This window comes from Vombatus ursinus, unplaced genomic scaffold, assembly GCF_900497805.2.
Source record: "Vombatus ursinus unplaced genomic scaffold, bare-nosed wombat genome assembly UNPS02012179.1, whole genome shotgun sequence".
NCBI classification, from domain to species: Eukaryota; Metazoa; Chordata; class Mammalia; order Diprotodontia; family Vombatidae; genus Vombatus; species Vombatus ursinus.
Genome location: NW_020951957.1, coordinates 325858 through 339488, shown reverse-complemented (window position 1 = coordinate 339488; position 13631 = coordinate 325858). Strand labels below are relative to the sequence as shown.

At 35.2% G+C, this 13631-nt stretch overlaps 1 protein-coding gene across 2 annotated transcripts in view; it reads left to right on the top strand.

Annotated features, from left to right (window-relative positions):
* NAA15 (N(alpha)-acetyltransferase 15, NatA auxiliary subunit) overlaps window positions 1-13631 on the top strand; it is an 87528-nt gene that overhangs the window by 56913 nt on the left and 16984 nt on the right. For both annotated transcript variants that reach the window (XM_027857544.1, XM_027857545.1), the window contains exons 10-15: window positions 1146-1218; window positions 1993-2162; window positions 5847-5999; window positions 6976-7104; window positions 8416-8629; window positions 12169-12362. In XM_027857544.1, the coding sequence (XP_027713345.1) occupies window positions 1146-1218; window positions 1993-2162; window positions 5847-5999; window positions 6976-7104; window positions 8416-8629; window positions 12169-12362 (933 nt within the window). The remainder of the gene's footprint in view (window positions 1-1145; window positions 1219-1992; window positions 2163-5846; window positions 6000-6975; window positions 7105-8415; window positions 8630-12168; window positions 12363-13631) is intronic.

Below are 13631 nucleotides of genomic sequence, written 5' to 3'. Positions count from 1 at the left end.
GTTTTAATTTGCATTTCTTCAATCAATAGTGAGTTACAGCATCTTTTCATATGGCTATAGATTGCTCTAATTACTTCATTTGAAAACTGATCATATCTTTTGATCATTTATCAATTGGGGAATGGCTCTTATTTTTATAAACTTGACTCAGTTCTCCATGTTTGAGAAATGAGGCCTTTATCAGAGAAACCTGCTTCAAAATTTTTTTTCGCAATTAACTGTTTCGAACTGTATTTCCCTCTATCCTATCCCCCCTTCCCATTTATTCTATTATCTCTCTCCTTTTACCCTGTCCTTCTCTATGAGATTCTTAAAAGCAAATTTGACTCTCTTAATAGAGATTTCTATAATTTATACCTTGAGTATTCCAGAAATCATTGATGCTTTGTTTGGCATTTATTATGAGACTCAGCCCTGTGTCTCTTTTGATACCCTCCAAATAAATGTCTGGCTCTCTTTTTGCCCTCCTAGCTCAGTGATTCTATAATCAACCTGACATTTAGCTGGATAAAGGAAGGAAGTTTTTAGGTTGTCTAAAAATCACATATCAAATATTGGCTATATTAAAATAATATAAAACTTAGAATTAACATTGAACCTTTTATGGACGGGCACCTTGAAACCAGTGGGTAGCATTATTGCTTGTGCAGGTCCTCATGATAAGCTACTGCTAGTTGTTGGAGATAACTACCATAATGATGGCATTTGTTTTGACAGGTTCTTCAGGTATATGTTTTCATGTAGCAGGTTTCTGCTAATAATCATGTTCTGATCCTGGGAGTCACAATGAAGGGGACCATAACCTTCCTTAAATGCATACTATAATATTATGGGGGGTGGTGGTAGGTGATTTACAGAAGAAAATCATTGAGTATAAGCATGGCCTTCATGATGTTATTCACCAAGTGGCAGTTGCATTTCTAAGGATTTAGGTGTTAACAGGCCAGCACCTATACACCTATAGTTAGGAGCTTATAAAATGTGAAATCGAATTGCCTATTTGGAATGGTCATTTGCTTCTGATCGTATTTTGGATAGTATAAACACATATACGTCATAGAAAAAAGCAATCACCTATAGCGTTTTGTACTGTCTTTTAAGTGTGGTTTTATACTGTAATTTTTTGTGTGTGTTTGGTCCTCTAGGTGGCAATCATAGAAGAGTTAGTAGTAGGCTATGAAACCTCTCTAAAAAGCTGTCGGTTATTTAACCCCATTGGTAAGTGCCAAGGTTTTTGTTTTTAATAAATTTTGAAATATTTAATACATTATTGAATACCAAATCTAGAATGTCTGCCATTGGTTATGGCATTTAGATGGCAGATATAACTTTAATAAAGAAAAAAAATTGAGCAGCTTATTTATTCCTTTTGTTAATTGTTTCTTAATGAAAATGGTATGGTTTAATAAATGGAGTGCTAGACTGGGCGTTGGGAAGGCCTAAATTCTGCTTCTACCTCTGTGACTCTGAGGTAACCTTTTAGTCTTAATCTTTTAGTCTTAGCTCATTATCCATAAAACGAGAATAATACCACCTAGGGCAGTACTGTTTAATAGTGGGTAGAGAGTTGGCCTTGAAGTCAGGAAGACTTGGGTTCACATCCTGCTTGACACATTGGCTGTGTGATCCTGGACGAGTAAGTTAACCTCTCATTGCCCCCAAACAACTCTCTAAGACTAGACTTTGTGGAGCAGTTGCTGATCTGCTTTGATCAAAGGGCCTTTCCTCACTGAGACTTCCCACACCAAAGAAATCACAGATTTGGTTTAAAAGATAGCACCTACTTTGCAGGAGAGTTGTTAGGATCAGATAAGATTACATATGTAAATCTCATTGCTGCAAACCCTAAAGCAGTATGTAAATATGAGTTGCTTTTAATCATTTTGTATAGTAAAAATATATTTGTGTATATGTAACATGTTGTACAAGTTTAAACTGACAGTTTAATGCAGTTAGGGAAATCTTGCTGGTATGTTCTTTTTTTCCCTTTAGATGATGGCAAGGAAGAGCCTCCTACCACATTACTTTGGGTCCAGTACTATTTGGCACAGCATTATGACAAAATTGGGCAGCCCTCTATCGCTTTGGAATATATAAATGCTGCTATAGAGAGTACACCTACATTGATAGAACTCTTTCTTGTGAAAGCTAAAATCTATAAGGTAAAATTAATTTTTGTTATCATTCTTTCCCTAAGTTTCATAAGCTTTAAGACTTAAAAAATTTTAACCTGATTTAAAAAAGCAGATTCTATGTGGAACCATAAATCACCATTTCATACATGTATGTTACATGTATACATTCTGTGTGTGTGTGTGTGTGTGTATGTGGAGACAGAGAGAGTCATATTCTGCACATTGTTTTTAAAACTGCCCTACTTACCTATGCTTCCTTTTAAACTTCCTTTTCTTCTTTTCTCTGCATTAGAAATCAAATCCCCTCCCCACCTTTTTGGCATTATTATTACTACCCCTACCCCTGAGAATAGTCCCCTTTCCCTACTCATTTAACTGATAGAAAAAAAGCCTTCCGAAAAAAAAACCAAACCCTTTCAACAAATAAGCATAGTTAAGCAAAATGAATACACGTTAGTAACCATGTCCAAAAATGTGTGTCTCTGCCTCCTGTGTCTCTCTTCTCTGTGTCTGGAGTTAAGTTACATACTTCGTCCTAAGTTCTTTGGAAACATGCTTAATCTTTGATTTGTTCAGGGTTCTTAAGTCTTTCTGAGTTGTTTGTTTTCGTGGTGTTTATTACCCTTATTTAAATTGTTCTCCTGGGCTCTGCTCACTTTAGTCTCTTAGTTCATACATGCCAAGTATTCCCTGAAATTCTCTCTTTTAGTTCTTATTCCATTCCTTTTATATTATGCAGTTTATGCAGCTACTCCCTCTGGTTGTCTAAGAGGCAATCAAAAGTATACCCTTAGATTCTAGGGTGTTTTTTTTTTGTTGTTGTTGTTGTTTGTTCGTTTTTGTTTTCCTGTTTCTCTTTTTTTAATCCCCCATTTAGAATCAGGAAGTTTGTTTTGCTTGTGACTATGCCCTCCACAGTATTATCCTCTTTTTAAACATGGCCTTTTAGGTAAGAATGAGGTTTATCATGCCCTTTTGTTCTATGTTTGTGTATTTATGAGAAATTGCCAATTCTACCTCTTTTGTCCTTTCTATGCTAGTGTACTTTTTTTATCCTCTCATCTCTTTAAACTCTTACAACATAACCAGTCTGCTTCTAGGACCTCTTTTTGTTTGTTTTACTTTTTGTTTTAATTTAATCTCAGTACTTTTTGAAGACATTAAGGTTATCAAGGGAACTTGTTTCTTTTCCCCATATTATTATATAGCTTCTTCTATTTGCTCAAAGAAGTTTACTTTTCTACGGTTTTCTGGCCTCTAGTGTTTGCATTTCAAAATTCCAATTCAGCTCTGGTCTTTTCTTCAGAAACGCTTATAGGTCCTCTAGTCTATAAAAGGTACATTTTTCCACACTGTACAATTATGTTGTTTTCTTTGTTGTAATCCTGTCTCTTTTGCCTTTTAGAATATGGTATTCCAAGATTGCCACTGTTTTTTAGTAGAAGCTGCCAGGTCTTGTGTGATATTGATTGTGATTGCTTGGTACTTGAACTGCTTCTTTCTGCTTTTTTGCAGTATTTTTTCTTTTTCTTTTTCTTTTCTTTCTTTCTTTTTTTTTTTTTGGCTAGGCAATGGGGTTAAGTGGCTTGCCAGTGTCACACAGCTAGTAAGTATTTTTATGTGTCTGAAGCTGGATTTGAACTCAGGTCCTCCTGACTTCAGGGTTGGTGCTCTATCCACTGCGCCACCTAGCTGCCCCTTTGCAGTATTTTTTCAAAGCTCTCATCTTTGGATTTTGGCTAATTTTTTTGGGGGGGGGGGGTTCTTCTGTCTTTGCCTTGCCCTCTGGTTCTGCCAGATCTGGGAAGTTTTCATTTATGATTTCTTGAAATGTCTTTTTAATGTACATTCATGGTTTTGAGTTGGTCCAGTGATTCTTACATTACCTAGGGACTTGTTTTCCATGTCAGTTGTTTTTGATATCAGCTTACATTGTCTTCTTTTTAGTTGTTCAATTTTATTTTAATGTCTTGCTGTCTCATTGATTTCTTTGTGGTCTATTCTAGATTTCAGAGATTTCGTTTCTTGAGTAAGGATACTACCCTCTCTTCTAAAATACTAATCTCTTTCCATTTCTTAAGAGCTTTTATCTCATTTTTTCTAGATATTCATACAGTCCTTTGAGAAAATCCATCTCGTCCTTTGAATCTCTTCTTTGCAGTTTCTATGGAGTTAGATTTGCAATTATTTTTGCTATTGGTTTGTAGTTTTTCTTTTTTGCACTCAGTTCTCCTCTTTTAGTTTCTAAATGGGGTCTTTTTTCAGGGCCAGGCTCAGTCTCCTGTTGCACTTTTGGTTCAGCAGACTTGCCTGCTTTTTGTCTCCCTGGGTCTTGCCCTTCAGATTCTAGGGAGCACTCCAGTTATATGGCATGTGTGTGTGTGTGTGTGTGTGTACATATATATACATATTCTTGAGGTGACTAGGTGGCAACAATGGATAGACAGCTGGACCTAGAGTGAGAAACCCCTGAGTTTAGATCCAGTCCCAGCTAGTCATCATTAACATTATTAGACAAGTCATTTAACCTCATCTGTGCCCCAGTTTCCACAGCTGTAAAATGGGAATAATAGTAACACTTATTTCCCAGGGTTGTTAGAAGGATCAAATGAAAAAACATTTGTAAAGCACTTAGCTTGGTGCATATCACATACTGTGTGCTTTTGCTTTTAGGCCAAGTAGTTGTGTGACCGTGTGAATTTTATGTTAAGATATATTTCATAATAGTTGGAATTAAATGGTGACGTGACACTGTGAAAATCTTATATAGAAACGAGAAGTTGTTAACTTTTCTGGTCTCTTTTCCCTGCCCAATTGTGCTTCTCTTTTCTAATTCAGATATTGCCTCTTAGGCTGATACAAAGTAGCATCCTTAGGGAATGTTGACCTTTCTCTCATACTATGTTTCCATGAAAAGTAATTTGAATGGCTTGATTACCAAGACAAAGATATTATTTTATGTCCACAAAAACCTTTAATAGTATACAGGAACTTTATATGTATCCAAATCTATTTAATGTTAACACCTAAACCATTATTCATAAGATGCTCCTTAGTTTTGGGGGCACTGTTGACCTTGACTGTCATAAGCCATGACTTGTTGAGTGAGTTTTGGGAAGAGGAGTAAGGAAAAGCCACGGTCTAAAGCTATAGGATCACCCTGCTGTTACTTTGTGCTCGCTGTATGTGGCTAATATGTTGGAGTAATCTAAAGTAATATTTGGTGACATTCTGTTCAGATATGAATGCTTCTTGATACAGGTAAAGCAAGCTTAACTTAGAGCTGAGTGGCCTGGGTTTAATTTTAGCCTCATTCCACTGATTAGCTGTAAAACTAGGGGCAAATTGTTTTGCAGTTTCTGAGTCTCAACTTATTTTTGTGTAAAATTGGGATAATGATGCTTACATAAGCTTATTAAAAGAACACTTTCTAAATGTGAGCCTTGTTATTTTTGTAGCCAGAAGGCATTAAAAATTGATTTCTTCTCAAAGTGATGAAATAACTAAAATACTAAATTATAGTAAAATATGTGGCTTCACTAATTAACTAGTTGAGATCCTAGGTGACAAAGAAGAATCATTTTTTTACATTTGTTTATATTCTTTGCTTTTGTGTTTTCTTTTGTCAGTTAAATTTTCAGTGGTTAAATAATCTTTTACATCCTTTAAAAAGTTGTCATTCTCATGTGATGTTTACTTCTTCCTTGTAAGCATGCTGGCAATATTAAAGAAGCTGCTAGGTGGATGGATGAAGCTCAGGCCCTGGACACAGCAGACAGGTTTATCAACTCCAAATGTGCCAAGTACATGCTGAAAGCCAACTTGATTAAAGAGGCTGAGGAAATGTGCTCTAAGTTTACAAGGGTTTGTATATCAATTTTCACAGGCTTTGGTTTCTTTCATAATCATTTTCTTCACACTCAAAAACTATCCCAACAGAGTGGATTTGATTTAAAACAGTAATCAAGAATATTCAGTTTAATTTTTTTATAAACAAAAAAATTCTTTTTACATTTAATGTATTTTTTTCAACTTACAGAAAGGAATAGATTTTTAAAAGTATGTGGATATTTACATATATATATCACACAAGTGGTCTCTTTTCAGAATTTTCAGAATTTTCTTTTCCAATTAGTTTTACTGTTATATCAGACAATTGAATGATAACCTAAACTAGTTAAAATAATTAATTTTGAAGTCATTGGTAAGAAACTAAGTGAATTCAATGAGTTAATCAAGGGTATTTGGAATGGTTTTTGTTTGCTTTTGTTTTGTTGTTTTTTTGCCATCCTTGATTTAAGACAGCCACTATCCCTGAAGAATAATACATTTGAATTGTTTAATTGAATCAGCTTATGTATTTTTTATTTGTTTTCTTTGACTTCAGATCTAATGTATAATTATTAGAATTAAACAGACTTCTATCTTCTTCTAACTTTTTTTGGTTAGGAAATCCAAGTTTCTAAAAGAAAAAAAGTCAGATAAGTCAACATGAGAAACCTAAAAGCATTGCTCTTTATTTGCAGGTTCTTGCATTCCCAAACAATTCTATGTTCTTTTATGTTCTTAAGTCTTTGTTTTAAGTCTTAAAAGTTGGCAGGAACCTGGGAGGCCAATTATAGAAAGTCCTTCTACAATCTGTGACAGATGTGTAGGTAATCTTTGAACCCTTTGAACATTTATTGGAACTACAGTTATTTTTGCATAGATTAGAAATATAATTTTGCTTACTTGTGCATATTCCCTAAAAAATTAAGCGATTCTTGCAGAATTGATCAGAGTTCAATGCCGCAATAAAATGTTAGCGTTGATTTATTAATATTTTGTGCTTTTCCAATAGGAGGGAACATCTGCAGTGGAAAATTTGAATGAAATGCAGTGTATGTGGTTCCAGACAGAATGTGCACAGGCTTATAAGGCAATGAATAAATTTGGTGAAGCACTTAAGAAATGTCATGAAATTGAGAGAGTAAGTAAAATATTTCTTTGTCATGAAATTTCTTCTTTGAAATTTTATTTTGACATATACTTTTTTTTCTAAAAATCTCTTTTATAGTATAGTTTTTCTAACTATTGTAGAATTGGTTTTTTTAAAAATTTCATAAATATATTAATTGAAATTTTCTTTGGATGTCATTGCTAATCCATATTTGACACAACTGCCAAATGGAGAATTTCTAAGGCATGAATCTAACTATACCATTCCCCTGTTCAAGGAACTTTATTTCTCCCTATTCAGATTTCCTCCATTGAACATTTGCACCACTTCACAATCTGTCTCCAGCCTATTTTTCCAAACTTTATTTTTCTTTCTTGTAATCTATGTCTTTGCCAAATTGGCCGATTTGTTCCTCTCTGTACGCTATATTATTGCATTCCATCTCCTGCTTTCTCTGCCTTTGTAAAAGTGCCCTCTGCCCCATTCCTGTAATCTTTTCCTGCCCCCCTTCTCCTTATTCACCTCTTCTGAATTCATCTCAGGTGCAACCTCTTACTCAAAGACTTTTCTGACCCTCCTTCCTCCCTCATGTTGGGTGTCCCACACCTTCCACCTTTCAAATTACTTTGTATTTCTCTTGGTAGGGGTCATGTGGGGGCAGGCACCTCCCATCCTCCCCGATAGAATGTTCACTCTTTCGGAACAGGGACAGCTTCCTTTCTTTCTTTGTATCCCTACCAGCTGATACAGTGCCTTACAGAAATAGAAGAAGGAACTTAATTGGTGAATGAACTCAAATTGATATACTCTTATTCTAATTTTCCACTTTTAGAGGGCCTAGTGGCTGATTTTTTAAAAAGCACATATTAATGTTAATAATGCTTAACAAGCCAATTTATTTTTCATCAGTAATGCCCTTACCATTTTTGTTTCTCAATAATTCTATTGAAGTATTCATGGCAGTATTCATAAAACACTAATTCTAATTAATTATTACATAGAGTTTCTTAGCTGTTATTTCATTTTCCCAGATAAGAAGTGTCCCTACAATAGTTCATTCAGAATGAATTGACTTTTTTTCTTTTCATTTTGCTTCTAATTAGTGTGTGTGTGATTGATAGATTTTGGAGTTTGTTTTTTGTTTTGTTTTTTTTCTGTTGTTGATGTCCTTTACAGTATGATTTGAGGATAAATTTTGAGTTACTATGAACTTTTGTTTTGGGTTTCATTTTCCTAATTTTTTTACAAGAAATCAAAGTAATTCCACAGTTTCATAGGATTTTTTTTTTTTTTTACATTTCTCTACATTAATACTTGCTAAAGAACATTGTATTATGTTAGCATTTTGTAGAAATCACTGATGACCAGTTTGACTTTCATACGTACTGTATGAGGAAGATTACACTTAGGTCTTATGTGGACTTGTTAAAACTAGAAGATGTACTTCGACAACATCCGTTTTACTTCAAGGCAGCGAGGATTGCTATAGAGATCTATTTGAAACTTCATGATAACCCACTAACAGATGAGAATAAAGAACATGAGGCTGATACAGGTATAAGATCACTCTGATTTCTTTTGGTTTACTCTGTTTTGTGTGCATATTAACAGATGCTTTCTTGTATGTATCCTATTTTGTCTTTGGGTGCTCTTTTAGTGAGAATGTTGTATTCTGTGTATTTCATTGAAAAGTGAATGATTATGTTACAGCTCAGTTATATTTCTTATTACCAACTTATTCACGGAAGAAATTCTTACTTTAATGATGACCAATAACATTTACTAAGTATTTTTGAATTTCATAATTTTTATATATGGAAAAGAATAGCACATTAGTACTAAAAGAAACCTTAAAGACCATGAAGTCTCACACCCTTATTTTATAGATATCCACAGAAATTAAGTGGTTCTTTATAATGGGTTAGTGCCTATGCTGGGACTGAAGGTCAGGTTTCTTCCCTCCCACCCTGGTGTTCTCTCCCACTGCAGCTGTTGTGCTTTTTGACTCATTGTCCAGTTTGTTTTTCTCCCTGCTCTCCCTTCCTAGTAACCTGTCTCCGCATAATGATAAAACCTAAAAGCTAGTTGTCATCCAGTCCCTTTCCCCCTGCCACCTTCAGAAGAACATTTGAGCAGTTTGTGAATGCTGCTGGTCAGCTCTGAAGGCCTCCGTTCTTATAGGACTGGTCTTTTATGCTGGTGCATTTCTTCAGCAGGAAGCTATGTCAGTGGCACCAGTAAAATTGGCCTTGGGTCATTTAAAGTTGACTGCAGTTGTCATTTTGTGGCTGCTTTTGTTCAGGGGTTAGAAATAAATTTAAATATTTTTGCAAACTTGATCTGTGTCAAGTTTGAAATTGCCGACAGGGCAACCTGAAATAATTGGAAGAGCACTAGACTAGGAATCAGGAGACCTGGGCTCTGAGCCTGATTCTGACTTTGTCTGGCCAAGGGTCAGGGAACAAGTCCTTTTACCCCCTGGGCCATAGCTTTTATATCAGTTAAATGAGAGATTTAGACTCAGTGATGTTGAATTCTGTTTGAGCTCATCTAAGGAAGAAATGTGGACTAGACATGGCATAAGGAGGTTCTGGGGGCTCCTTCCAATTCAGTTCAGCACCTGCCTTGCCACTTAAGAATGTGAGAGAGTTACCCAGAGTCCGGAGGCTTTGATCCACTTGACTAGGGTCACAAAGTGTTATAGATCTGAGGCAGGACTTGTCCTTGCTCATCATGGCTTCTAGTTTTGCTCTCTGTCCACAACCCATGGTGCCTCTTCCCCCACATTAAAAAGGAGAGAGAGGCAGATCTTATAGACAGACAGAGGAGAGGAGAAATTTAAAGTAGCTTTTGTCAGCTTTTTTTTTCCTGCTGCCTTCTATCTGTGGTATAAACATACATGATAACCTTTCACTCTATCGTCCTTTAATGAATGCAAACCATAGAATTCTTTTCGTGAAGGTTTAAATCAGTGTTTTCCAAAGTAATTTGTCCATGAAACACTTTAAAGTTTGAAATATATTGGTGAAATCTACCAGTACTAGGCTTTTGGAACGTCTGGAGATATAGAGAGTACCCTTGAGATAGAAGGGAAAATAGGCAAAATTTGGAACAAAACAGAAGACATTCTACTTTTTTTTTCTTTTTTTTTGGTGAGGCAATTGGGGTTAAGTGACTTGCCCAGGGTCACACAGCTAGTAAGTGTCAGGTATCTGAGGCCAGATTTGAACTCAGGTCACATAAATATACGTACTTTCATATTTACTATTTTAGAAAGAATGCTTATTTTGGAAACATTTTGAAACCACTAGGTTAGTGGACAATAATGATTTTATAGAGAGCAGCTAAAACAAGGGCAACATGTTTTATCTTGAAATTTAGTATTGGCTTTTTACCATTCTGGGGTGCTGGATTTTTTGATATTTTTAATTTATTTATTCTAATTTCTCAGAATTTTAGAATTTGGGTGTTAGTTCATTGATTTTGCTTATCATTAGTTCCCAGTATCATCAGCCCAAACCTTCCACTTTGTGCCAAGGAGTTTATATTCTTAGGGGAAATGAGATAGCTACTCCTGAACTCTGGTAGCAAGTCTATTTTTGAGCACTTATGTGAGCACAGAAAAATCCCTACACACAGCAGAGTGTGGAGTTAGTTTCTCTTTTTGGAACTGAGGATGTCTCTTGGCTAAGGAACACTTTTAAAGTCATTATATTAAGTATTGTGGACATATAGTTGCCATAGTTGGCATCATGAGACTTATTCTTGGTAAATTGTTGGCTTACTTTATCAGTGAATACATAATTTCTGAGTAGAATTATTTTTGGGATAAATGCTTACACCAGTTTAAGATGGAAAAATATAATTTGACACAATTTACACTGTCAATTTAAGTTGCCTTTTATAAATGGCATATTATAAAAACTCCAATTCTTTTTTAATTGAATCAGCATCCTAATGAATCAAGAATTAAAAATTAACAAAAGGAAGTATCAACACAGTATAGTTGAGAGAACACCAGCCTCGGAGTCATGGTTAGACCCAAGTTAACAGTTCCTGCTATCTCCTTAGCTTTCTGAATTTAGACAGATCACTTAACCTTTGGGCATCATTTTCTTCATCTGCAAAATAAGCAGGTAGGAGTAGATGATTTTTATGATCTATGGTTTATGATGTCTTCTTTTCATAGGTCCTTTTTCTGTGTATGCAAAGCAAAAAAGTGAAAGAATTATCTAATTAATAAGGCTTGCAGTTTTCATATAGGAAGGCTGCCAGTATTTGTTTCACATGAATTACCTTGATGCTTGCTTTACACTTAGATGTGTAAATTATAAACCGCTATAGTACTGTTAAGAGAGTTTTAACTATCTTCAGCCATTGAGTCCTAACTGGTAATAAATCCAGCCATTCCAACTGTCCGCATAATTGTCTTTGTGTCTGTGACTTTTTACTTGTTTGAGTGTATTTTTGCTGTTATTTAATTCTTGATTGGGGAGAGAGAAAGCAAGAAAATGAGAGCAGGTTGGGTATTTAGTCCGCCCCCCCCTTTGTTTTTGAATTTTCATAGTGAAACATTTTGAAATTTTAAAATTCTTCCCCAAGTATTATTATTTTTTTGTTTGTTTGTTTTTGGTTAGGCAGTGGGGTTAAGTGACTTGCCTAGGGTCACACAGCTATGTATTTGAAGCCGAATTTGAACTCAGGTCCTCCTGAATCCAGGGCTGGTGCTTTATCCACTGCACCACCTAGCTGCCCCCCCACCCCAGTATTATTAATAATAAGAATTATCCTAATAAGCATTACTTACTGATATCACAGACAAGTAATTTACTGCTTGCAATTTGAATAGGATAGCCTTTCAGATATATTTGTCAGTGATTTCCAGCTCAGATGTGAGAGATATATTAAGGAAATTCACTATTTTTAAAAATTTATCTTAATTCACTTAAAATATGTTCCGTGTGTTTGTGTGTGCATGCTCCTGTTTTCCCATGCAATACTTTTGAGGGAATGGTGATGCTAAATGAAATAAATAACATTAGATGTTGAAACTTCAAAAAGAGTTTTAATCATTTTTAAATTTTCTACTTATAGCAAACATGTCAGACAAAGAGCTAAAGAAATTACGTAATAAACAAAGAAGAGCTCAAAAGAAAGCTCAACTTGAAGAAGAGAAAAAGAATGCGGAGAAAGAGAAGCAGCAGAGAAATCAGAAGAAGAAGAAGGATGATGATGATGAGGAAATTGGAGGTCCAAAAGAAGAACTTATCCCTGAGAAACTGGCCAAGGTACTTGTTGGTATATTTGGAGTCTTGGGCATAATTGGATGGAAGACCAACTTTTCTTTGCCAATATGATTATAGTATTGAAATCTAGAAATTGCTTTTCATTTTTAATCTGCTCCTGCATCTCCCTTTCTTTTTATCTTTCATTTCCATATTTCAAGTTCAAAACTTGAATAGTGTTTAGTGATCTGAAGATAGAGTATTTAAGTGGGAAATTTGCAAACTTGTCAAACTGGAATTGGCTGTTTGTTCATTGATAACATTTTCATCTATTGATAAACATCCTTCTTTATCTTTCCTTTTTTAACTCAGGGCCAGTTGCCTTATGCTTTCCTCCAATAGATTCATGAACACAAGCATAGGTTTGTTTTATTATAAATGTATTAACTCTTCTTGCTGATGTTTTTAAAAAGGTACTCTAAACCAGGATTTGATCTGGCAGTGTTAGGCTATCTAAGCTAAAGTCTGTGTGCTGAGGCATATAGACAACTCTCAGATAAGTCTCCCTATACCATATTCTCTTTGTCTTCCCCTTCTTTCTCCTCCCCTTCCCCCTTCTCGCTTGCTTCTCCCTTTTCTCTCTTGTTCTTCCTCTTTCTCACTCCCCTGTTCTCTGTCCCTTTCCCTCTTTCTTCCTCCTCTCTTTCCTTCTCTTTCTCTTCCTCTCCCTCTTCTTCTCCACATTTCCCTGAACATTCAAAGAATCAATTTATTAATACAGATATACTGTCCTGAGTTTACCGTAGTAACCATGTTTTGACAGGAATTTGGACATAATTTCAGAATAATCCCCTACACTGACTTATGAGAATTTTTTTATTGATAATCTTTTGCTTTTAAATTGCCTTCATTTCTCAATATTCTCTCCTTCACCTCCGAGAAATTCATCACTTATAACCAAGAATAAAAAAGAAGAGAGGAAATTTCAGCAGAACTAACCAATGATCAACTAGGACTAGCATTTTGTGCAATGTTCCATACCCATAGTACTCTACTTGTTCAGAGACTTGTAACCAAACTGTAATTAGAAGAGAGCCATTCCCCCTTACATTGATCTAGTAAATAAGGAATTAAAATTTTTAATTTATTTAGTACAAATGGGCACAACACCCTAAAGGGTCTCCATAGATCACACACATGGTGTATACTTAGAAGTGTATTGTGTGACTGAACATGTGGATGGTTGTGGTGGTTAATGAAGAGCTTCCTCATCCTCTGTGTGTCCCAAGTACATTAAAGAACTGCTTTTCTCCCTCTATTTAGTTAATGCAC